We start from the raw sequence: 26,123 nt of genomic DNA, 5'->3' as shown, positions 1-26,123 counted from the left end.
ACTCCCTCTAAATCCCACTTATGGTAGGAGACAAAATAGGCCTTGCTTCCTGCTGCTAGAAAGGAAAAGCTGAACTAGTAGCATTTAATAAACTGTCATCTGCTAGTATTTCAGTACTCAAGTCTCAACTCTACTACAATACTAGCATTACTCTGTACAAAATCCTCTTACTGAAAGAGTTGAGGGAGGCAGAAGTCTCACCACAGAAAGGTGCCTTTATCCATATTTGATTCCAGGATTTACCTGAAGCAAATGCTTTGATGTGGAGAGAAAAGGGATCTCAGTTGTACAGCTAGAACACAATGTTGCGCTCAGTGTTCAAGTCTATTATCTACAGTAGAGAATTTAGCAAGATTTATGAGCAAATTAATTTTTAGTCTTAACAAGCAGATTATTTGAATTTAGGACTACGTTTGGCCAGTCTTCTTAACTGCTCTACTTAAACAATTTTTACAGGAAGACACGCTTTATTAGTAGTTCATCAAAACAGTTTAGATGCCACCTTGACATACCGATCCACTACAGCATCAATACAGTCTGAACCAGAAAAACCCTACCTTTTTGTTCCAGGATGACTGACACCACGTCTGGGTGATTGTAAGCAATAGCCATGTGAAGGGGAGTTTGCAGATAAACATTCTGTGCTGTTGGAGAAGATGCATCCTTCTGACCAAGCACTGCTTCTGCAGTCTGGATGTTTGGATTGGCTCCTTGTTGCAGAAGTTCTGCTGTCAGGTTTGCTAGGCCATGCCTACAGGCTGTATGCAGTGGTGTTTCTCCCTTTAACAAACAGAGTACTAGGTTAACAGCTTGAGACACGAAACCCAGAAAGAGAAGTAGCTTTTAAACTACTATGCCCACAAGAATCGGTGTGAAGAGCTTGTGTCCTAGTAGCTGAAGCTCCTTGGGACTTTCAAGCTACAAGAGTTAGCCTATATTAAGGCCTTTATTACAACAGGCACTGAAGGAAGTGTTAAAAGCATGTTAAAAATGAGGGATGCCATGAGAATGTAACAGTTGTCTGATCGCTAGTAAATATCTGAAAACATGCAAAAGGCTCAGCAGGTGTTCCAACTTGCTTTAAGCTATGGTTAGCAATGAGATAGCATCTCTGCTATCTTATTTCTGAAGAGAAACAAGGAAACTTTCAGACTACAGTCTATAAGTTTCTGCATTTACCCATTTGTTTTGGTGGTTGACTTTTGCTCCATGAGTTGCTAGGAAGAGAGAAGCTGCCTCATTTCCTGCACCAGCCGCCCTCTGAAGCAAGCAGTTTCCTAAAGAAAAACCACGAACACTGTTAATAGAGTGCTATTCCAACCACACTTTGATACTAACAAGTGTGTTAGCACCTTCTCCGCTACCTTACAACATTAAAATTCAAAGCCAACAAGGAAAATCCTACCTACTAGTAGTCCCCTTGCAATGCTGGACTGTCATGTGCACTACCATTTAGCAATTATACATTTTGAAACTGTAAAGATGACATTAGGACCTTGCAAGGAGTCCAGATTTTCTGTCACTTCCTGCAAGTCAAGCTCAGCTTGGGACCTGTCAGTGTTCCAACTCTGGGTAAAGCTACTACCACCTACCATTTATTATGCAGCAAATGCTGTTGAAACCTCATTCAGCTCCTCAGAGTGCAGTTAGCATTAAGCAATTAACTTACAAGCCTTCTACCTACACAGAAATACAAACCTCTGTTTTACCTGTTACTGTGTCTGGAGCATCTGTATTGCTGCCTCGTTGGATCAGCCTTGCTGCAAAACTGTTCTCATCAAATGAGGTTCCATTTACAACAGGGGCATCCTCAAAAGGGTTTACAGACTGATCAGACGATACAGTGATATACTGAACTGCAAGCCACAGAGCTGTGCTTCCTTCATGATCCTTCAGCTCCAAGTCTAGTCTAAAAATAAGAGTTAATGTTCCCCAATTTATACCTTAAAAAGTGGTCCCCAATGCAGCTTAAGTTTCAAGTGTCTGAACAGCTGTACTAGCTTATCTAATATCTTGCTGACAACTTTCGCTTGCCAAGAAGCCTACGTAGCTCCAGTTACTTCAGAGAATTTATGAATACTCTGAAACAAGCCAGACACCTTTTAGTGACTACTAGATTTAAGCTCATTGCTCCTAGCAGAAGCGTGGCCCTGGTAGATTTGGGCTCTCACTAAACATAACAAAGAGGCAAATCCTCTTGTATTTGAGTAAATTGTATACAAGAACTGCAAATTCAACTACAAAGAAACTGAGTCAAATGAAGTATTCTGCTTCATCACCCTAAGAAGTCACCTGTATTAGCTTTAAGCAGCACCCAAGCTGAACTCAAGAACATATTCAGACATTTTAAGAGTCTTATTACTCCTTTTAGCTCCACTACAAATGAAGTTATTGCTACATTATTTCACCTAGCCCTCTTTGAAAAAAACACCGAGATGCAGTTTGCTTCCTGTTTCAGTAGGGTAAAAACTTACTTGGCTTCTGGCATTTTTCTGGCATCTTAAGTTATGCAAACCCTTTACACTTTTGCATCCCAAGCCCATTGCTAGCCTTATTATAAGGCAAAAAGGCATAGAAGAGTTGTTAAACCAGTTTTCACACCTTCACTGTGCAAGGTAACCTCAGTGTATTTTACATTTAAGTGAGACTTACTGTTTGCACTGGAGAAGCTGACTGAATACCGGTTCATTCCTGACCACAATCGACACATGTAATGGGGTCCTGCAATTGGAGCAAAGTACAGTTACATTAGTAATAAGTGAGATGCTTAAGATTTTGCCCATGGTCACCAACAAGCCCCTACAGATTTATGCAGCTAACTTTTGTCTCTGCTTTCAGAAGGGCACAAGCACTTCTTGAAAGAGCAATCTACCCTTTTAGTGGACACGACTCCAATTAATCTAGTAGTAAGCAACTCTTTACGCTAACATAAGAGCTAACCTTCAAGGAAAAAGAAGAGCTTGACCTGTCAGAACTGAGTAGCTGATATACTCCAAGTCTTCTATACCATTTTATGTACTTCTTTGCCAGCCCAAAGCAGTTTACAGGCCCTACACTTCAGATAAACATACTGCAGATACTGGCTCTTTGACATAATTCCAGTTTCACCGACAGCTTCAAAGAGAAGTACCTTTCAGGAATACTATTTGTCATCTTAGTTTGCTTGCTTTACTGTTCAGTGATTCAATAAAGGCAAATTAATTGTGTGCCATGTGCTCCGACACAGTCAACTCACCTCAGCTTTCTACATCTGGGCTTAGTCATGACAGGGTACCATTCAGCCTGCACAGCTTTCCACTTTGAGTGCTACCCACAGGTCTCAAACTGGATTAGTGAATTCACCTTTCCTGCTTCCAGTATCACCTGCGCTTCGCTGACAGACCTGAGCAGGTTCCTAGTGGGCTGCATCTAATCGCTACAGTGTTATCTGTTAAACTAGTAACAGACTTTACTTCACCCAGTATTTACCTTCCTTTGCTGTCCTGCATATTTGGATTGGCTCCTGCCTGTAAGAGGGACTCTGCTATCTGTGCCATCTCTGCCATGACATCTGGCAAATGCTTCTTGGGGCTGTATGATGCCACAAGGTGCAGAGGAGTCTCCTGGTCTCCCAGTGTAGCAGCATTCACACGGGCACCGTTTTTAATGAGAAAGTTTGCAGCAAATTTATCTCCTTTTGTGAAACAAAATAAGGTTATTTATGGATACCACTGGAACCATATATACTTTATATAAGTCCAGAAAATGGATACACATGATTTCCCTCTATACCGTACAATCATTCCAATACAAGCGTCCGCTCTTAGAATGCCTTAGCAATAGGTAACTTCAAGAACACTTCACTGCAAAGTCAGGATTAAAATATTTCATAACAAAAAGTGTTTTGCCCAGAGGTTACACGTGACCCAAGTTCACACACTAGTTCACTTGCTATGGTGAGAGTGAGTTTGCTAGTTCCTCTATCAAGACAAATCCATTGCTGCTTTAATGCACAATTGGACAAATGGTGAGACTAAACATACAAGTAGTTTTTGAACAAAAGGTACTATTCCAGGGCATCAGTCAGAAGTGTGTAGTTGAAGTTAGTCATCATCTGCTCAGTATTGCTACGTAAACAAGCAATAACACAGCTTTTGCTCTTGAAAGTTTAGGCCCCATGGTATATAGGGTAAGGGCCTCAACAGTTAGGACCCACCATGCATGGCATTCCTAAGAACTCCCTCTCGAGAGCTTCTCAGAAGTCGGAACTTAGGCCCACTGCACTACATGAAACCTTGGACTTGAAACACCACGACGCAGAGAATGACTTCAGGATAATACTAATTGCCCTTACTCCAAAGACTACTTTGAATAGACATATTCATGAGTTGCTTCTCCTGAATGCAAGACTGGAGAACAAAGACGACTGTTCTCCTGTACAAGCAATACAGATTGCTGTATTAGCTCTGCCAGCAAAAACCAAAATCCCATTTTCTGATTTCCATATCTGACATTCCCCCACTCTGCAGTGATCATAAGAAATAAGAATCATGTGGCAAATTCAGACAATTTGCTTTAGCTCCATTTCCAGAACACGTGATTGTTAACAGTGATTAATTCACTGAAGCTTTGGTTACTGAAAAGCAAGCGTTCATTCTCAGAGCTCTAGCTTAGACTGAAAGCAGACATTAGAACTAGAGGACAAATCCTAGTGTTAAGTATGAAGATCAGCCTGCTGCAATCTTTCTAGTGCTTTATAGGGCTGCAGCCATCACAACACTGACCTATGCCTAGAAGGTCTCCTACTCCTGCTGCTGAAGTTTCATTCACAGGATCAGACACCAGCATTACCCTGTTTAGATATGCAGGAGATTAAAGGAAGAAGTCGGGAGCTGTAGTTTGAGCTCACAAAACAAACTACTTTTAAGAGTCCAAAACAGCTTGCTGTTAAAAATAAACTTATGCTTTTAATTTGTAGCACTACAATACCCGTGAGGTCCAGTCACAGGTAAGGTTCCTGTTGTACTTGGTGTTCTGGAACAAAGCTGCCAAAGATACCATTGCAGGCAACTAGCAGCACAAGGCACTCACTACAGATTTCTACCAGGCTTTGGCCATAGGCCAGGACGCTGCTGCTCCAAAGCCTTCAGAGTACTGCAGCCACAGCAATCAGGGCTCATAAGATGCATCTTCCACTCTAAGGTGGAGAACAGCTCAAGATAATCATGTAGTTGTACTCAGACTCCGCTCTGATAACTGGGCTACTATTCACCAGAGCTTTGAAGATATTCAGACTGGCATAGAAACACTTCTACCTGCTCCTCATCTTCTTCCAGCCAGTTCTTCCTCCCCTAGAACTGCTATCCAGTAACAAGAACCCTTGTTGTTAACCATAATCACAAAGAAGCATATGCTGCATTCCACCCAGGTCTAGAAAAAGGCTTCATCTTTATTTGTGACTAGGCTGTCATGCTCGATTCAACTATTTGTCAGAAAGACATTGTGTTGTCAAATTAGAATATTCTCAGTACCTCCCTACATTTCTTCCTTTAGCAGACAATACTCTACTAGATTGCTTCTGGATGTCATGTAGTATAAGTTTAGTTCACCAGCCAGCAGGCTAGCTTTCAGATCCCAAATAAGAGTTTGTTTTTAAGTTTAAAAAAAAGAAATAGGACAAAGTTCATCCTTGACTACAATTTTCTAACTGAAGTGTCAACTACAAAGTGACACAGGAATAGACTTTGGAACATATATATTGCACACCGGGAACAACTGCAAGTTAATAAGGCTTCATATCCTATTTACTTACCTCTTTGGATGGCTTTATGTAATAGACTCCAGCCTCTCTTGTCTGCCCTATCTACGTCAGCCTTGTAGTTGACCAGTGTAGTTGCAATACTCTCCAGTCTTTGGGCAAGGGCTAAATCCAAAGCAAGATCTCCATTGTGATCCAATTCATTGAGCTTCCCAGGAAGCTACAACACAAGTTCAGTCAACTGATGTTAGTTAGAGGTATGCTCACCAGTCCAACATAATGTTTTAACATCCTGTTCAACTATCACAATTAGACCTTCAGCTCTAATGCAAAATGATAGTGTTGCATTTAGGTGAGTGCATCTTACACAGGGAAACAGTCGGAAGACTAGCATCTCTGCATGCAAGTCTACCCAGAGGGCTGTTCAATGAGAAAACAGGAGTTCTCTTTGCAAGCCTTGTTTAACTCACAGGAAGCAAGACTAGAACACTCTTAAAAGATGCTGCCTATATAGGCATATTCAACATAGTACTAGGATGAATTATTCGATTATTCCTTCAAGATACCTCAAATCCAAACTGGATTAGCAGCTAAGGGTGCTAAGTACTGCTACTACAGTCTCAGCTTCCAATTAGGATTTGAGTAATCTTAAAGGACTAATTAAATAATTCTTGATAATTAATACTTGAATAATTCTTCCTTCCCCCTTGTTGGGGGACAACTTATTTGCTAGTTGTTTAGAGTGTTCATCCAAACAGAACAAATACCTGCTGCTTCAAACATTCAATAGAAGAGGAAAAGCATTTGTTCAAAAGAAGTGATGCTTACGGAACTGCCATGAAGCAGTAAAGTTGACTATTGTACCATTGAACTTCAAATGTGCATCGCAGTATCAAGTATTGGATTTTATTAGATACAGTCTGTTGCATGCAAGATGTTTTCAGAAGTGATTCATAACACTTGATTATGTCTTTATGGAGCCTTTACCACTAGACCTCCATTATATACATAGAAGTAGCTATGGCAATGATAAACACGCAAATAAGAATTAGTGACAAAAAATCCAATAACAAGGTTCAGACTAGCCATTAGGAACTAGTTATTTGGAACACCAAATTCTAGAAAACAGATCAAGTCAGTCTCACTATACCTGTGAATCCATTTCAATAAGATACAAAAAGACTACATCTTCTCTCTCAACTTTAATAGCCTTATGTAAAGGATATTCTGTCTTTGACTTGAACATTTTATACAATAACTGAGCACTCATGCTACTGAAGTCTTCTTTACGCAAGTCATCCTAGAAGCAATAAAAAAAAGGGTAAGCAATACTCCTATTTTATTTATAAACAAGGCATCACACAATGTAATTATGAAGTTCACAAAACAAGTTCAGTTAAAAGCTCCATTTTGATAGCATCACAAGAAGCAGGAACAATCCAAGAGAGCCTTTTAAGACTACAAAGAAACACTCAGGAAGTTTTACACCTTACATTTTAGTTTCAAGATCAGTTAGTGAAATTTCTCTTTCCTTTTGTCTACATACATGGAAAACTAGCATTTTACTAGACATTACAGTAGATTAACATCTAGTCTCTAAGCTAATTCTCTATCTGGACTTAAATCACAGATTAAGAGTTTTCTGACAAAAAGGCCTACAACTATTGAAGACTGACAACTCCACAGAACTTTGAAAAAACTCTGAATAAAAGTAAACAGAAACTTAGAAATATAAAGACTTTATGTTTAAGCTAGTGCTCATTTGACTAAACAACCTCATGTCCAGATAGAATACAGTGTCAAAAGTTAGGAGCCAGAATCAGGAAAGAGTTAAAATGGCTGACCTCCAGGTTCACATACAAGAATTTTTTTATATATATATTCACATTTCAAAGCACTCCCCTCTGCTTTGGCATTAGCCAAACAAAGAAACATCCACATCTGGATGATGCATTTTAGATTTACAATAACCTAAATCCTCACACACTAGTCTGCTGTTGACAAGTCCTACTTTGAGGGCTAATCCATTACACAGTTAATCAAACTTTCCTCAAAATAACAGATCAGAGCAAAGGAAACTTTTGAGTCAGTTGCAAGACTCCTTGCCACTCCCTCCATTACAGAAGATAAACTCTTCCCTGGCTTCCCTGGATTATTTTTAGAATCAAAAGCAGGCCTGGGATTTGTGATCTGTATAGACAGAGACCAACTACGGATGAACTTCTAAACAGTTCAGAGTCCAGATTTGATGAACAACCCTCTTGCTTAGTAGAATACAGTCCCTTTGGTTTGGCTCATGTTTAGGAAAGTAAGATGCTTTTTACAGTGAAGTGTTTCCAATGACCAGAACAACTCTTCAGCCTATAAGCTATTTCCCCCCAGTCAAGACATTCACACCAAGACAGACAACAGACATAACCTCTAAAGACAATTAAAAAAAATCTTAGAGAAGGAGCCATTTGATGTGCTTTGTTTCAAACATAACTATGAATTAGTATTTTAGAGAATACCAAACAACACACAGCGTCAAAAGCACATATTATAAAGATAACTGAGACAGATGGTGTCCTGGGAAAAGTCACTCCTGCCTCAGAAGCCCCTTCACTCACACCAGACAGCAGGGCAGGCAGATTTAACACCTTTTATCAACACTGTTGCTCCTTGCAAACATATAAGGGTCAGCATAACTTTCAGTGACTAAGGTGACCTGTTATCAGGAATCCATGTAATCCCCATCCCAACTGGAATGCCTGAATGCTAGCATACCCAGAGATACTCCTGAGGTTAGACAGGACAGTAAATTAAGCAAAATTCTACTGATTAAATTCCTATATTCTGCAAATATTTTTCCTCTTGCTTCCTTCTGAGAGTACTTACCCAGTGACTAGCAATTATCTCAGCACAATAGTTCAGAAGCGTGCTAGCATTCAGCTCCTCAGCAGTCTGATAGAAACGAATGCAGTTCCTGACGTTAACTAGTGACATAACTCCTTTTTCACATCTGTCAAAATAGGAAAGCCAGTGCTCAGTAATCAGGAAACAGCCTTACTGTGATCACTCTCCCAAGCTGTAACGGGGTCCTACATACTCCTTTTTCTAGATGCCAGCAGAAAATGGCTTGGCCTTGCTTTACTATAAGGCTAAGCAGCACAAACATACTTAAATTAGAAGCCCTGTAAGACAGTTTCCGTAAGAGCAGACTCCTATTAGAGCCCATCTAAGCTAAGGTCCCATGATATAGCACCACACACTGCAGGAGCCTGCAAGTGGAGACAGACAGCCTAGTACTCCCAAGGGAAAAACTGCAGTTCATTCACTGTTATAAAGTAGGGAAGATGTCTATCTTTAAGTACTACAGTGATCACAAGCAGCTTTTGTGCCAAAACTAGAAAAAGGCATGCCAAATACAGCTATTTGTTTAATAAAGAGAAGGGATAAGCTTTAACAGCAGATCCACCTAATCTTTACAGGTGTGAAGCTGAGTTTATGGGAAGAAAATCCCAGTACCTCAAAATGAAGACAAAGTTAAACATGCCAGTGATCTCCAAGCAGATATTAAGACCAAAAAATGGAAGTAATTGTCACCAGGTGCAGATACCTACCAAGACATCTAGTAATTACTAGTATCATACTGTGCGTGGACTTGTCACTAGGCTACCATGACCAGACAACAGCCAAGGAATGTTTAGGTAATACAACATGAAGATGGTACAAAAGCTGGTACAAAGCTTGAAGGCAGTTTTAGCATTGGCCTTACAGATGTCAACTTCTTTGGTCAGAAGAAATGACAGCAATTTAGTTTGCTTCATGTTCAGTCACACTTAAATCATAGTTAATTAGTGCCATGTACCACTACAGCCCCAGACGACCCCTGGGCAAAATATTATTACATCAAAGGGTACTTTATCTTTGACTAAATTCAAGGCTTCTAAGTTGTACAAAACTTGGAGAGGTTTCAATTTGTACATTCAGGCTTCTCATTAACTCTAAATGGTTATTTAGAGCATTATATACATTCAAGATAAGAATCTAGCCCCTACTAGAACGGCATAATCATAATCTCCTCAAAATGGCAAAGCATTGTACTGTTAATTTAACCTTCTTTACAAAGAAAAGTTGCCATCAGGATGCACAGAACAACAGCTATTTAAGTTAAAAATTTTTCACCTGTGGTATTTTAATACCACAAGCTACTTGCCATTGACCCTTCCTAGCATTCTCTTTTAACAATTTCTTTCTTGCAGCTCTCTAGAGCTTGTTACTAATATACTGACCTCTATTTCCTCTTAATGCCAAATTAGGGTTATTAGTTTGACTGGGAGAGGAACTGGAAAGCAAACATAAGATCTATGAGAAAAACTTCTACAGTTTAACTGTAGTGCAAGGCTTCGTTTCCTGTGATCAACTGAATGTCATACTGTAGTATTGAAAACGTCAAGAGTTTGAAAAGCAAAATTTTATATCCAATTGCCAGCAGCTATCATCTTATTTCTATTCAAACAAGGCTGAAGAGTTCAAGAAGATTCACTGTATTTACCAAGACTCACCTTTCCCTAAGCAGCTGGAGCTGAAATTTATTAGCTAGTTTCATGAGCTCTGTCAAGAAGATATCATCTTCTCTTAGCTCAAGTTCATCTGTGTAGATCCACCGCAGCATTGCCATGGTTACCTCTGGGTCAGCATCTGGTACAGGGAGCAACAGGGATTAATAAAATACTCGAAGAACAATCGCCTATTCAAGTAGTTGCTATTCCTCTGACTGTTAAAGTCACAGCTACCATGATAGCCTCGTTGAAACTACTGCTTTAGTTCAATCAAAAATGTCAAAACAGAGGCAAAACTAGTAACAATGTCGGCACCAAGCAGGAAAACCTTTTTTCCATTAGAACACTGTGCAGAATGCAGGGAGCCCTATAACATCTCCTATCTGGTACACAAATATTGCATATTTAGGGGCCAGTGATGCCCCTTTTAAAGTCTTTGGTCCCTCACATATGGCTAAATCCACATCTACACTTGACAAGCACAAATCCTCTTTTCAATTTTAAGAATCCTCCCTCTTTTATATTATAGCCATATGTTATGAAGTGTTGCATTCCAATAAAGGTACTTACACCTTGGTAACGACTACAAAGTACTTAAAACTGCTGGAAACCGTATCTAGGAAAGGTGCAAAAGATTCAGTTTAATAAGCTGGTTAGATCTTAAGTGTTTACAGCACTGATCACAGGCCTGATGTTTTTTACACAGCAAGAAAACCAGAAGCCTACAGCACAGGACATGAGATATAAGCCCCATGGGCAGGGACCTTTGTCACATAGTCAGAAGTATAGTGACAATCCTGCTTCCAGGGATGTAGATGAGAATTACTCTACAACGTAAGATGAGACCAATTACAACAAAAAATACCACTCATTTAGAAAAATAGCATTAGTCCCTTACGCTCTTTTGTTTAAGACCCTGAAATATCCATCCTAAAACATCTCCTTTACATGGAGGGCTGCCCCAGATTATTTGCAGAGTACCAGACAGTACTTGGCATAGCATGTAGGCTGCCTCCTAAGAAACAGGTTTTAGTAAGGCAACTATCTTTTGCTGAACTTGAAGTAGTCAGAAAACCTACTTGAGCTGTAATAGCAGCTCTGCCTTGGCAGAGATCAGAGTTCATTTTCTCCCTACCAAGAAAACCTGGGTTAATCTCTTTCTACTCTTCTTAAAGAGTAGAAAATTCTGCAGATTACATGAACTCTAAAAACACTCAATTTTAAATGCTGCCTGTATTTTGAAGTTAGGATTCAGGCAATCTTAGCTTGCAAGTTCTTAAGAGACCCTCTTAAGCAAGCCATGACAGTTCTTAAGGGAACAGCTTATTGCTTGCTACAACTATTTCATAACATAATCCTTATGCCATTATTTTGCCCAGCAGAAAGTATCATTTACTAGCACTTATTTTAAGCATCATTCTGTAACAGGAAGTGTTTGCATTGTTAAACATGCAAGACTGCAGTTACATTTGAGATTCTCGGACTAGCTTAAATATGGAGCGAGAAGAGCTACGGACAGCCACTTGCAACAAAACTGCCATTAACATAAGAGCTTTTTTGAATAATCTTCTGTTAGCATAGCACTCACTTTAAAAACTCCTTGGCACCTGTTTTCTTGTGGCTGCAGAAAGATCCATAAATCGTTCTGCAAGAAAGCCTGTGCTGTCTCATAAAGCTAGCTTGCTGTGACTTGCTTCTGTCCAGTTTGTCTGCACTTAGGATTCACGATAAGATTAAGTGCAGAAAGTGAAGCCAATGCTTAACATTCAACATGCCAGCCAGCAAACCTGCTTAACTACATGCCTGTTTTTACTGCTCACAAATTAATTGTATAAGACTCTTCTGTACTGTTAAGTACAGAAGAAAACCCTGTCAAGAGGTTCAATCTGCAGAAACACTGCCCAGTGTGAGTACATGCAAGAAACAGCTACAGCAGAACAAAACACCATCTTGCAGAAGACTGTCTTTTATAAAACTTCTCTTCCTCACCTATTTTGCAAAGGTATCAAAGTGCCAAAGCAAATAACTTTTTAATAACACATCAGTATTTGTATTCATTTCCCACACACACTGTGGTAACAAGAAGCAAGGTATTTCCATGACACACTTCAGAGAAATTATGCACACTACCTCAAAAAGCCCTGTCCTTAGAAAGGAAGAAGTCAAGCTCCTCCATATAGATTTGTTTTTCATTATGTTTAGTTGACTCTAGAAAAGACAAACAGGCCACCATTCTCAACCCCTGTTCATTAAAGAGAAAGAAGGTAGGTTATTGATTTAACTAGCACTAGCACCAAGTTCACAAGCGTACTACCATGTTACAAAGACAGAGCTCCATAATTAATGGATTAAGCACCGCTTTTTGTGGACAGTATAGTCTGAAAGGTACCTTTTCCCAACAGGCCCTCTCATCAGTCATCCTAAAGGCAATCTAAGCATCATACTACAAGCAGTGACTGACCTGACAGATCCAGCTCCTCTGTTGAGGCGAGGTTGGCAAGACTCCACGTATCACTGCGTGCCGCCAAGACAAATTTGTGAGCGCTGATGTGCTTGTCCCCAACCTTTATCTTCAGATCACTGATAAGAGAGAAAAAAAAAAGCACATACGTGTATAATGCAGGCTTCCTCTGTGCTTAGATACGTAGGGATTCAGCATCTCCATAGTATCTATGTCCTGGTATCACATTTAAGTTCAAGTTGTTTGAGACATCAAAATACATTTAATTGGTTAAATAGAACATGTTGCCAAATGACGCAATTCTTGTTTTTCTAGGGGGAAATGCAATGAGGCACTAATATTTAAAGTGCTTGTTTTTCTCTTTTTTTTTTTTTAACCATTTCAGAATAAACTGCAAGGGAACTCTTGTAGAAGATAGGAAAATCCAGCAATCTTGATGTTAAATATTTGTGCTGCAGTGTCCATACTAATACTGTCAGCTAAGCACCAACGGTTTCAGGCAAGACCAGCAAGAGAACAAATTATATTTGGCAGTAGTCTGAGTACAAGGCAGACTCCAGGAATCCCCAGTTCCCAGGAGATCAGCTGTCAAGAACACTTTTTGATTTCATTCTGACCCCTTTAACACGAGGTTATCCTTTGTATTTAGAAAGTACCTGCCCTGTTATTTTAAAATCCCATAGCTTGTAAGTGTTCTGACTGTGTAGGTGTATTTTCCAGACCATTTTCTAAATCAAAGCACTGCTATAAACTAAAGTGCAAAATATGGAGATGTTACTTCACAAAACTTGCATTAGGACTTGCTTCCTTTCTCTTTTTATAACTAGACCACTATTCTATGCCTTTAAAACTCAAAAGCTGAACAGAATTGAAGTGATCCAGCTCTTCTGACATACACTACCTAACAAATCTTTTACCCAGCATGCTATAATAAGTTCTTGCCAGGCACAGAGCCTTTTCTCAGGGAGGCTCCTGAAGAGATGTTAGGGGAAGGAAATTTTAATCAAAACGATATATTTTCCCCTTGCATGACTGAACTCCTTTACTATGTTGGTATTGCTTTGAGTAATAGCAAAGAAATTGCTAAGTATCATTGTAGTCTCAGAACTAAATCAGTTAAGGGATCTAGAGTATTGAAAGTGATCCTTAATGTGCCTATGGAAAAGAAACCATTAAATCTAATCTTGTATTGAGATTCAAAGATACAATATAATTTATACCAGTAAGTCACACATACCACTGTCTAAGACCTGTTACATCATACAACCAGACCAGCCAATTTCATCAGGCTTCTTTATACACAACAGGAACACAGAACTGGTTTCAAGGGCATATCCTTTCAAGAAAGAAGGGCTTTCCAGTTGGTAGAAGATACATCATGTAATTAATCCATCAACTAGGTATAGACCAGTTTAAAATTACTTCTGTTGATGGTGAAGATGGTCAGTTTTCTTTAAACTTGTCTTAAATGTCAGTCTCGGAGGTGAACTACTACTTACAGAGGTCTCGATTCAAGAATTGGATTCAGTATGCTACCTGATCTTAGCATGCTCTTCCAACTGCAATTGCAACTGAGGACCCTATTCATACCAGGCAGTAGAGAAGGAATTTTCCTTGTCTAAGACTAGTACCTATTGCAGTCAATAAAGTCACAGGTTCCTGTAATGCCCCTTTCCCCAAAGGGGGATTTCTTACCTGTACTGCTCCTGCTGATAAAGTTCAGCTACAATGGCAAGAAGTCGACTGATGAAGGTGTCGCTGGCATTGTCTTGGTTAGCCTGGGCAGCCAGAAGATTGCATCTCCTTTCTGTATCAGCTAGTTTCTTCTGCAGCTTTACATACTCCTGGCGGAGAAGCATCAGGTGCTTTTCCAGCTTGGCCACCTCCTCTGCAGAGGCACACAATGTTGCTACAAGGTTGAAACATGCACACTTTTTTTTTTTTTTTTTTGCATCTGAGGGTAGCTTAACCCTACAAGCACATTACACATCTAGTTTAACCATGGAACACTCCAGTAAGAGTCTCTCCTCTTCCACACTACTTGAGCATCTCACCCCCAATATTAAACCTTTTATTTTATATCATTGCTAGCCATAAACACATCAAAAAATCATCAGAACACAGCAACAGAAGCCACTTCCAAAGGAAGTTCCTGAATCCTGTCCAGTCAGGAATGTCATAAGCTTTCTAAAACCATGGGAGTCCATGACTGTGGGAATTATGGTGGGGTAGAGGACTAACTCTTCGGTTCTTACTCATTTTTTTGGTTTACTTAAGATGCTGTTTGACTTCACAGCTGAGGCATCAACCACAAGTCAGCATTAGAATAGTTGCTGACATACCATATCTACCTCAGAGCACTTAACTGACCTGTTTAGAACTCCTCACGCTGCCAGCTAAGAAACTCCTTAAGAAATGGCCAGAGTGGAAAGCAGATTCTCCCCAGAATCTATGTTTTAAAGGCCAGTCAAAGATATACAAAACTCTACTTACTACAAGCACACACATATTCTTCCATGGGAGGCACTGCAGTGACAAGGCATCACTACACAGAGTCAGGTCCGTGGTGGCTATTTTAATTCAGGAGTAGCACAGCAACAGCACCTGGGAATCCAATCCCTGATCAAGGATTTCCACCCCATCGTAGAACCTGCTTTTCCACCGCACTTAAATAGTCACTCCACAACATGCTGTGGTAAGTTAGTTCACTGAACTCAACCCAGGCCACCCATATGAAAAACCTCTACTTCACTGCTGGAAGGAAACATCTGTACAGGTGCTTAAAAACAGCCCGACTTATGCATATTTATTTATTGATTAGTTGCACAAACTATATGTAGCTATCAATCATTGTGCTTGATTGATTATTTCCCCCCATCATTAAGTTGATTTTCCAAATAAGGTACAAATCCAAAACCAGTCCTAAAATGAGAGGGGGCAGGGAGGAGAAATTTGGAAGCTAGCCAATGATTTTAAGTGGGAAAGTTCCTACAAGATTACTCCCTACCAGCCAGGAATTCATTGTTCAACAATTTTTCTCAAATATTTACTAAATGTAAGTCACTACTACAAACAATGAGAAACTGAGCTCTATTGACCGGTGTTTTCTTCTTGCTTCTGTAGAAAAGTTCAACAACATAGCTGACCTTGGCCTTGCTCCAACACAGGTCCCCAGGGGAGAGCATCCTCCTCTAGCTCAGCTGCAGACAGAATGCCCCATTTAGTCTTTCCTCTATGGACTGCTGCAGCAAATGCTCCCTCTTAAGCCCTTTAACTTAACAACTACTGTAATGGATAAACAGAAGGTAATTTACCCTATTTCACTCTTCAGTTAATACTACTTAAGCAGGTTTGGCAGTGTACTTCCTTCAACAGCCTTTTATTTAGCTTCATCCTTTAAAAGTTAATAGATATCATCTCCCTTGGCATACTTTCCTTATTCTATTGAACTATATTATGATTTCAGAATTGTGCTTACCAACACCATACCAACCCTCAAAGAGGGTTTGAAATTCTGCTCTGGTCTTTCTTTCTATCTAAAGACAAATGCAGTTTCAGTGTTCCCAGAACTAGAAGGACATGTCTCTTGAGCAATGGCTCCTTCCCGACTGATTCATAAGGAAGGTGTCAAGGGTGGCACAAAGCAAGGCCTGCTGTTACAGCAGGGAGGGCAAAAGTCTGATAGGAGCCAAGAGTGATCACTGAAAGACACTGAGAATTGCATCAAAAATTAGTGTATGAACACCACCGCTGTTCATACAGTGAGATTTTTAGGTGCCATGCAAATTCCAATGCTAGGAATAAGAAGTTGCCCGCTGAACTTCATTGCGTATATCATCTTAAAGAAATACTGCATCCTCTAGTCAAGCAATGAGAGTGTGAAGGTGGGAATAAAGAATCAGTACCAGAAGGTAACATCTCAAATACTGTCATTTTACCAAAGTCAGCTCACTGGCTCCAAACTACTCTGAAGTCAAGAGGACACAATGCAGAACCACCTCAAACCCTCAAACAGCAGTAGCTTAAGCTTTATGCATAACCGACAATCAAGCTGGTTACTGCTGCTTCCAAGGCAATGCAAGACAATCACTACTGGCAGTGAAAGTACCTCAAAGAACTGAAGCTTTGAGAAATCTTGTTTTCAGATTAACAGCACACACCTCCTGTAACCTCAGTGAGAGGGATTGATAGGTATTTGCTTACTGTAAGAATTACAAGAGTTGTAAAATAAGAGTTTCTCTTATTCTACACAAGAACACGCACACCAGTTGTGTAGTAGCTACTACTGCACACTTGCAGGCAATATTTGATCTTACAGTACATTTCAGGTGCACATTCAAGACAGTCCTCAAAGTCCAGTTAACCAACATTCATTGCAAAACAGCAAAGCCTCAAGTTTTCCCTGTACACGGTTCATTTAAAGAGTTCATACTGCACTGTTGCTTCAAAAGCAAAGCCCACTCAAACTCGGGTAGAAGCATCACCACTGCTTAAACAAGTAAACCTGGAATTGTGGTGCCACTATTTACAGTCCTCAAATCTGGAAGGGGGTTGGGGGATGTCATCACTTTAAAATCAATGTAAAGTGACCACTGTATCTCTAAGCTGACAATCATTTTGACAGAACGCATATTATTGCCAGTCGACATTATCTATGACCATTCATCTGACTGTCTCCCAAGTATAATGTACAATTCCTGCATGCATACACACATCTAATGAAGATCCTTGCATGAAGACACCAAAAAGACAGCCCTACTGGAAGATACCACTAAGTCTCTGGCTAAACATGAATTCACATGCATCAGTGAACAGGATGCCTGGGTTTGGCAGAGAGGTGTACACAAAGTGACTCCTTTTCTGAGCTCACAGTCCAGGTATAGAGTTAACAGATGGCTAGACAAGAAAATAAAAGTAGTGTTTGTTAACAGACATCTGGCAGCTGGACCAGCATCTCATGAACTGGCAGAAGTTTATGTTCCATATTGAAGACTTTAAAGAGGACTTCAGAAAAGGCTACTGTCATTTTCTAATGACACAGGCACAAAAGTACTCAAGAGCAACTACATAGCTGAATCCAAAGAGATAAGTAGGGAGGCAACAAGCAATGGGGTGACAGATAGCACATACCAAAAACCAAAGGGAGGGTCTTGTGGAACCCATTACATGCCCATCCCACCCACCAAGAGCAGTCACAGAAGCAATATGGAAAAGCTTTTGTTTACTTATGAAGTGGACCCGAGTGAAATATTTCAGAAAAACATTATTTCCTTACCCCCTCAAGTCAGGTCCTTCGTCCACTGCTCCACACTCTGACCCCCGTTTCCCCAGGGCTGTAAAAGTTATTGCTTTCTTGTTCCTCCTCATTTTTTGCACACTTATGATCTTTACCCTGACAACCATCCCAGAGTACTACAGCATACTTCCTGCTGCTCTAGGCTCAAACATTAATCCAACAGCTTTTACCCATGCCTGCATGTAAACTAGTATCCTCCGGTACCAGTGGTACAGAACTCTCACAGAAACCACAAAAGCAAGCTCGGCTCTTGTCTTTATAAACTGTTCAATCAATTTGTGGATAGTAATTGCAATAAATCTAATTCAGAACTTCTGCACACAGAAGCAACACTGCTATAAGAAAAAGCACTCAGCTTCTGAGCAGATGACCGCAGTTTGACAAGCTCCCTTCCTTAACAAGCCTTCACTTTTCAGCTGACTCTCCAATATCATCAGTTCTTACCTAGGAAAGTGTTGCGTAGCTGCAGATAGGTACTTTGTTTGAAAGGACAAAGTGAGCCCCTCCACCTAGATATCATAAGGAATTGAGTGGGGAGAGCTACAACTCCAGTTTATTACTCCTGTTCATGCAGATCACTCATTGGTCATGTGCTTTCTTTAGCCAAAAGATCAGAGAATTACTTGTACCAGGGAAGAATCTTTGAGAAATACAGATGTCTGAAACAGGACTTGCATCAACTACAGGTTCATTCTGCAGAGCAGGAGCCTCAGATCCTTAAGGATCTCACTGGGGAAAGTTTCACCTCCTGAAATCTTTGACATCTAATGCTCACCGGAACTGGGTCACCAAGGCTTTTAAAAGCAAGCCTAAGAAGCTGGTCAGCTGAATATGAAACAGTGGTATTTCAGCACACAAAGTCAGGAGTTGCTCTAAGGATTTATTAAGCCAGCTTGACTGCAGCATCCTCTTGGCTGATGCATGCCAGGAGATCAGCATCTGCTACATCCTAGTTAATCTTCCACAAGTGGTTTTAAAATTCTACTACTGTCTGAAAGTTGCACTTCAAGAGCTGAAGGTTGTGCTTTTAAGACTGGAAGTGAGAGCCTTCATTTCCTTTGTAACTTGGGGCATTTTAGCTCTGTTTGCCAACTCAGTTTCCTCCAGGGAGGAAAAGAGGAAGCTTCTGTCTTGCAGAAAGGAGTAGAATTGTAAAGATCCAAGTGTTTTTTCAAATCCCATTACCTCGGTTAAATGAATTTTGCAATGGTGTAATTGATAGCCTCCAAGCAAAACAAAAGCAGCCTACGAGTTCTGCAGATCTCATCAGAGCCCAGATTTGACAAAAGGGCTCCCAGCAGCAAGCGACCAGGAGGCTGCAGCACAGCCTCTCCGCCTTACTCCAAGAAAAGCCGCCGCCCGCAGCGACCCCGAGAGACCAGGCCGGGCTCTCCTCACCCCGGCAGCCCCGGGACAGGCGGCATCACCCACCGCGGCTCCCGCCTGCCCGGCCGAGTGCGGGGAAGGGGCGGGCGGGACGTCCCAGCGAGCCCCGCACCGCCCACAGCGGCCCGGAGCCACAGCTACCCCAAAAATCCCCCTCCTGAGGGGCAAAGGCGCCCGTGGCAGGCCCGCCCTGCCCCCGGGGGTGTCAGCCCGCGGGCCCGGGCAGGACAGAGCCCCCCCCCCCGCCATTTCACGTCCACCTCGGGGGCGGCCTGCCCCACCCGCCGCCGGCAGGGCCGACCCAGTCCCACATAGGGGAGCAGCAGAAGCCCCACACGGGGGCTGTCCCCGGTCCCCTGCCAGCGGAGAAGCCGCCCCGGCCGGCGGCGCTCCCCCTGCGCCCGGCGGCCGCGGCCCCGCCCGGCCCCTCGCCCGGGCTCCCCCCCTTACCTTCCGCCATGTTGGGTCTGGGGCCGCAGCTCTCGCGAGAGCCGCCGCCCGCCCCGCCGTCCGAGCCCGGCGCTCTCGCGAGATCAGCGCGGCTCCCCCGCCCCTCTCCGCTCCGGCCGCCGCCTGCTCTCCGCGGGAGCCCCGGGCGCGCCGGGCCCGGCCCCGCTCCGCACCGCGCCGCTTTATACCGGCGGCTCCTCCCCGCCTCGGGCAGGGAACGGCCCCCTGGGAGCCGGCCGCCGGGCCCGCCCCCCGCCGCTGCCGCCCGTCCCCTCAGGAGGCGGCGGGGCCCGCCGGCCCGCGCCTCTGCGCCTGAGGCGTTTCGGCCGGGAGCGGCAGGAGGCAGCCGGCGGCTGCGTTCAGCGGCTCTGGCGTTTCTGTTCCCCCCTCAGAGAAGGCGCCCTGCCCGCAAGACCCCTGCCGGTGCCTCGCGTCGGCTGGTGAAGAGCGCGACGGCCGCCTCGGCCGCACAACGCCGAGAGAGCGGGCGGGCTGGGGGGTGCTGGAGCACGACACCCGGGCCCCGGGGCGAGGGCGGCCGGGGCCGGGGCCCGAGGGCGGCCTGCGGGCAGCCGGGGCCCGGGGAGGGCGGCCTGCGCCCCACCTGCGGTTCCACCCGCACCGAAAGCCACCGTCCTGCACTGGCTTTAGCACGGCCCGAAAGCAACACGTGCCTTCTCCCGCTCATCCAGTTCCAGTACAGCAAATGGAAGGGCCAGCTTGGGTTTTCAATCTGATGAGGTCTGTTTAGCTCATAGCTATTGCTTGTATCGCCCTTACTTTGGTTCCCCGCACATACGGCTTTTGCTTCAGAGTCAACAGTCCTGGCAACTGGATCTGTGCCCGGTGGGTAAAAAGCGTGGTTGAGAGTCGAGACAGGCAACGACCACGTAACAGCAACGAGATCATTTTCTCAAGCCACGTGTACAACGTAGCTGACCCTCGACTGTTTTCATTGCTCATCATCTTTCCTGCCTAGATGCAACAGAAATACCAAAATATTCTAGACTGATCCAACAGCAATTTTTTTGTTTGCTTTAAAGAGCAAATTTCAAATAAATGTTTGAACACAGTATGCACAGTATTGTTTTACAGACAATTTTTTCCCGACTTCATTAAGCAATCTTTGAAAAGTTGCTCTGCCTCCTAAGTTTTCTGTGCCTGTTGGATAAAAGAGCAAAACCAGGCCTAGACCTAGGAGAGCCACGGACGGCAGTTTCTAGACACATCATGAAACATGACCCGTCTCATTTTTCACAGCTCAATGACATGCATACAAGTTTGCTACGTAGCTAACTCACACCACAGCTTTATGGGCGCTATTGATCATCTGGAGTAACTGTGAGGAAAACAGTTATTACTGCCTGATCAGATTTAGTCTTCGTTGAATTTCTGAGCAACAACAGAGATCAGATTTCAAACTTCTGCTATGCTTCGCATCTGGGGAAGCGGCAGCCTCATCTTCTGTTGAGGATCTGCCTGGGCAGGAAGCTGTCTTATTACAGCCTCTCTTTAAAACCCAAGCACCTTCTGGTTGGGTTTGAAATCACTCGTACATGCTTCTGAAGATACGCAGAAATTGTAAGAGTTGCGCTGCTCCTCTGTTTGCATTGTGATGGCACCGTACCAAGAGCAGCGCACCAGATGGTACAGACGCAGTAAAACGTCCACCCCCCATCGGCCTACCAAAAAAACCAAAATACACTTATAATCACTTCAGAATTAATGTTCTCCATTTATTGATCGTCTAGTTTCAATAAGCATTTTCTAGGCATCACAGCAGGAAAGAATTTTAGCATGACAGCTGAACAGCCCTTCTGATTTTTACAGAGATCTTCTCTGATGCATAAGGGGCAGCACGGAGAAATGTAAGAAAGGCATTAGGATGGCCATACTACTTGGATATTTATTAAAATTCCATGCTTTGCTTTTCCTTTTTGCCCAGTGATGCAGTGTTATCTGGAAAGCAGGCCACCATGTGTTGGGGGAAAAAACAGCACAAAAGCTCAGCCATAATTACAAGCCTCCAGAGAACTAGAAAAAGTGTAATTAATTAATCATCCACTACGCTGACAACCTACGTAAACCAAACTAGATACAAGATGTCGGTACAAGTGAAACTGGGTAAGAATGCTGGTTTACTTGATCGTTCAACAAGTATTCCAGTACTACTCGTACGTACTGCATCTCTTCAACAGTGTTCCTATCTTGAGGCTAAGCAGAAATTTCTGGTCGTATCAGTAACCCTCATAGCCAGAGCCCTTTCACGTGTGGGGCAAGAACAAAAAAGCCAACTGTGACCACAGGAAAGTTAAATAGGCCGTTTCTGTGCCTGCCAGAGGCTTTCTACAACCTGGACATTTGGCACCAGGCCCTTTGCTGCCTCTTCCATTAAGTCATTAGGCATTAGCCATGCCTGCAGCTTGTACATCTTAACAGTATCTCACAGCAACGCTCCTTCCTTTGGAATATCTGGGTCACGTGGAATCACAAACCATCTGGGTACGCCAAACAGAAGCGGGGTTATATTTGAGTAATTTAGAAAGAGGGAAACCAACACTGCTGTGGAATTAACAGTTCTTCCAATGCAAGACTAATGTTTCCAGGCCCACCCCTTAAAGAACAAACAAGCAGCTCTTCTGGAGAACAAATGAGAAAAAAATAAAGCTTTAAACCATTTTGTGAAGTTTACAGATGAGTCAGTTGTGAACTGTATGCGTTACTTCGGAAGACAAAACAGAACACTGTTGAACTCGAAAACAGCAAGTACTGATTATCTTGAATTGCTGCCAGCTCTTTAGATACACTATAGAAAGGGAAAAGGAAGGGCAGCCTGTGGGGAAGAAGTCCACTACTAAGTTTAGGAACAGTAGGTTCTTCCCAATGTTTTGTTTATGGAAAGAATGGCACCATGCCACTGAGATTCTGCAGAGTCCCGACTCCTAGGGAAGTGAAAAAGGGCAGCCAGCTGGTGGGCAAGAAATCTCCTCTCAAGCAATTTTAGACAAGCACTCAAACAGGAACTAAAATCAGCTATTGTGTCTGGGCACTAACAGCTCTGAAGTACTGCACACATCTGCCTGCTATCCAATTAAAAGCAAATTTAACTATCGATGTCTCAAAATAATTAGTAACAAAGTATGTAAATGTGGACATTAAACACATCTATGTTTATCTACAAGACCTGTAGGAGGAAGCAATACCTTTATTTGTAAGTCACCTTGTACTTACTATATGGCTTTTTTGTCCCATATGGCTGTATTGCCACTAATAACTGTCATCTCCTTCCACCCCAGCCCACCCCTCAAGAAACCTGTAATATATGCCTTTTAGTATATGCATGTGGCACAGCAACCTGAAACGAAGTGCAGCCAGCTAGCAAATTAGTACTGAAGGCTTCTTAGGAGATGACTCTCTAACACTGGAATTCTTCATGTATTAGTGGGTTACTCTGTGCTGTTAAAAGCTGTGGTAAACCTGTGACAGAGCAGAGAACAGTCAAGTAGTTGCAACTTCCTTTATAAAGTTTCTTTGGTAGAAAAGTATTTCAGGTAGGCTTGGAAAACTGTTGTTACCAGATACTCTGAGATTAGTATTTGCTCACTGGAGGGCTAAAGATGGTTACAATAGGAAGAAAGGTGTGTGTTCTGTTTGCTTTTTAATTATTTCAAGATTAAATACAGTATGTCAAACGCAACAAATGTTTGCTGATGTTATGTTGTTGAAGATGTTCAGGTAAGTTGTGCTGCAACTGCAGATACCCTTCCTATTTAGATACTCAAGACAGCCAGTTTGGACACATTATTATTGGAAAAAATTATATTTTGGAAGAACTCACTACAGAAGGTGACAGAATTCCAAAAATCAAATTACATGAAAATATACATCGCCATTTTCTTTGTACATTAGGTGAGGAGAACTCTGAAGTAGAAGGCAAAGAATATGAAGGGCCACAGAAGGGAGAAAAGGGAAAAGGAGGGAAACTATTTTTGATACCAAACCCAGAAGTTAGTCATTTGAAAGCCTATAGATGTGCATGCTTGAACTCAACCTTGAGAAAAAACAAGCCTCCCCCACACACACCCCGCCCCACAAACAGGCAATGAAAAAGGCAAAAAAAAAAAAAAAATCACCCATAAAAAGCAGCTCATTCCTATCTTGGACTAACTTAGTCAACTGAACTTCCCAATGAAAGCACTCAAGTCCCTTGGAAGTTAAAAATCCAGCAGGCTGCTTAAGGGTGCTCCATGGCCAGTTTTATTGCTATACCCAATTCAAGAAGTATGTGCAATTGGGTTTAAAAAAGGGATGGGAAGAAAAAAAAAAAAGAAAAAAGCACCTTTGAGACTACAAAGGTCATCATAAAAGAAGACACAAGTAATTCATAGCAAATCCTTTCAGGGTTTAATTAGGAAAATTTTAAGTTCTGATGGGGAAATAAAAGGGAGCACATTTCCAAAAACCAAAAAAAGAGATACTAAACTTTAATAAGCAAGAGATTTTAATTAAGCCTCAGTGGGTCAAAGGAAAATTAAAGTGGGGGGAAAAAAAAACCACAACTTTATCCTAATTGGTTTTAGTTTGACATGCTTCACAAGTTGTTGTTGTTTTTTTTTAAACTGATAGGAAACAATGAATAGGGAGAGAAAAACCTGCTAAAATCTTTAGAATTTACACGATTCTATTCCTAACTACAGACAGCATTATTTGGTACAATGTGTATTTGTGGATGTACATGAACAGTATATATATTATCCGGATCATGTTGTGCTATGTACACATCTTTACAATTCTTCCTGAAGGTTAAAGCAGTTCATTAGATTTCAAAATGCGTAATCATCTTGTGTTGGCACTTGTTAGGCTCTTGTCAGCATTGATAACTGGCATGTTTTATTGCAGCCCAGTTCCAGCCAGTGTTTGCCAACTTGTAACAACAGAAGTCCAGCAATAGGTGGGTAGAGTGCAGGAAAAAAACAGTGCCATGTTTCTCAATTGAAGACCTACAAAGAAATCACAGTTATTAAAATAAAACCCTTCATCATCCTCAATTATTTTAAAGATGTTAAATAGTGTTTCAAGCTCAAGGAAAATAATCATTACTTGTTCAAGAACTTTACATACCTCTAAACAGAAGACGCATAAATCCAAAATCATCACCTGAGAAAGACTTGAGTTAGTTCAGCATGCTGCGTATCCAAGCTCAACTATCAGACTTTCAGGCTCCTGTTACGCGTGTTGCTTGTCAAGTGCATAATGTGTAAACGTTTGATTATTCACAGATAGGGCTAAACGCTTGTAGATCTATCATTGTAGCTTCCGTGCATCACTTACTGTGAATGATGGATGCTGCTTCAACAGCGCAGTGCAGTACAAAATGGCAGAGCAGTGCTTCATTAAGCAATAACACCACAGCTACCAAGTCAGACTGTGCTTGTTTGAAACCAGCTATATGGCCCCTTCTCAGCCAATTCATTGCCCATCACTTACTTAGGAGGAGTCACCAGGACTTAGAAAAGCTTTTGCCTTCCAAAAAAGCAACACAGCCAATTACTTAAATAATTGTCATGAGCACTGTTTCACTATGGCCAAGTTTAACATGGCAACGGAGCTGAGGTTAGTTAAGGATACTCTGGAGCGTTACTCACAGTTACTCCCTTTCTCTAAGACAGAAAAAACTGTCAGCTGCATTAACAATTCTTACACTCTAGTTATAGGCAGTTGTGTAAGACATTCAGTTCCTTTGCTCAGTCTTTTGATCGATATTAACCATTTTCATGCTTTCTCTCTACTGGAGGAAGTTCTGTTCAATCAAAGCGTTTCTGCAGAGAAGAGAGACTGCAGTACTAGTTTGTCACAGATGGAGCCTTCCCCCACCCCCAACCCCCACAATTCTTACAGAAGTGTAAGAAAGGAAGTTATCTCCTGTACAACCTTGGTGAAGAAAAACCAGCTAGCAAGAGCATTTAGTAAGCTGGTCTAGTTGTTCAGACAGTACAACCCCTTTAAACTACAGTGTCATGTTTTCCCCCCAACAAGTTTTGTACGCTGAAGCTAACTAGTACATATGGTTTGGAGCTTCTCCAGCCAAACAGGTCAGAGTAGTTTATTTGCCAAACCAACCATTAAGAAAGGGCAGCTTCAACATGAAGCTCTGTTCTGCTTTGAAAAGCAAGAGTGGGAAATTATTAGCTAGTTGAGGAAGTTTTTCCTTGGCATTCAAAGATTAAAGTGACCAAAGGCCAGGTATTT

General features: G+C 42.0%; 2 protein-coding genes across 11 annotated transcripts in view; both read right to left on the bottom strand.

The window, feature by feature from the left end:
* ANKFY1 (ankyrin repeat and FYVE domain containing 1) overlaps nt 1-20,021 on the bottom strand; it is a 37,649-nt gene extending 17,628 nt beyond the window's left edge. For 5 of the 7 annotated variants that reach the window (XR_014230010.1, XR_014230011.1, XR_014230012.1 and 2 more), the window contains exons 1-12: nt 19,875-20,021; nt 14,438-14,651; nt 12,743-12,861; nt 10,285-10,420; nt 8,615-8,738; nt 6,888-7,037; nt 5,792-5,957; nt 3,469-3,673; nt 2,653-2,721; nt 1,710-1,909; nt 1,180-1,277; nt 558-780 (exon numbers count right to left, since the gene is read on the bottom strand). Coding sequence is in view for 3 of the 7 variants with exons in the window: in XM_082328666.1 (XP_082184792.1) it covers nt 558-780; nt 1,180-1,277; nt 1,710-1,909; nt 2,653-2,721; nt 3,469-3,673; nt 5,792-5,957; nt 6,888-7,037; nt 8,615-8,738; nt 10,285-10,420; nt 12,743-12,861; nt 14,438-14,651; nt 19,875-19,884 (1,714 nt within the window). In the remaining 4 variants the exon portion in view is untranslated. Of the gene's footprint in view, nt 1-557; nt 781-1,179; nt 1,278-1,709; nt 1,910-2,652; nt 2,722-3,468; nt 3,674-5,791; nt 5,958-6,887; nt 7,038-8,614; nt 8,739-10,284; nt 10,421-12,411; nt 12,524-12,742; nt 12,862-14,437; nt 14,652-19,874 lie in introns of those variants that run through there. The other 2 variants (XM_082328667.1, XM_082328668.1) reach the window with 2 other exon arrangements.
* Nucleotides 20,022-21,637: 1,616 nt separating this feature from the next.
* UBE2G1 (ubiquitin conjugating enzyme E2 G1) overlaps nt 21,638-26,123 on the bottom strand; it is a 29,253-nt gene continuing 24,767 nt past the window's right edge. For 2 of the 4 annotated variants that reach the window (XM_082328085.1, XM_082328083.1), the window contains one exon: nt 21,640-24,874. The gene's annotated coding sequence lies outside the window, so the exon portion shown is untranslated. The other 2 variants (XR_014229918.1, XM_082328084.1) reach the window with 2 other exon arrangements.

This window comes from Platalea leucorodia, assembly GCF_965183815.1.
Source record: "Platalea leucorodia genome assembly, chromosome: 16".
Classification (NCBI taxonomy): Eukaryota; Metazoa; Chordata; class Aves; order Pelecaniformes; family Threskiornithidae; genus Platalea; species Platalea leucorodia.
The sequence above is the reverse complement of the archived record's forward strand: the minus strand, read 5'-3'. Positions and strand labels throughout refer to the sequence as shown.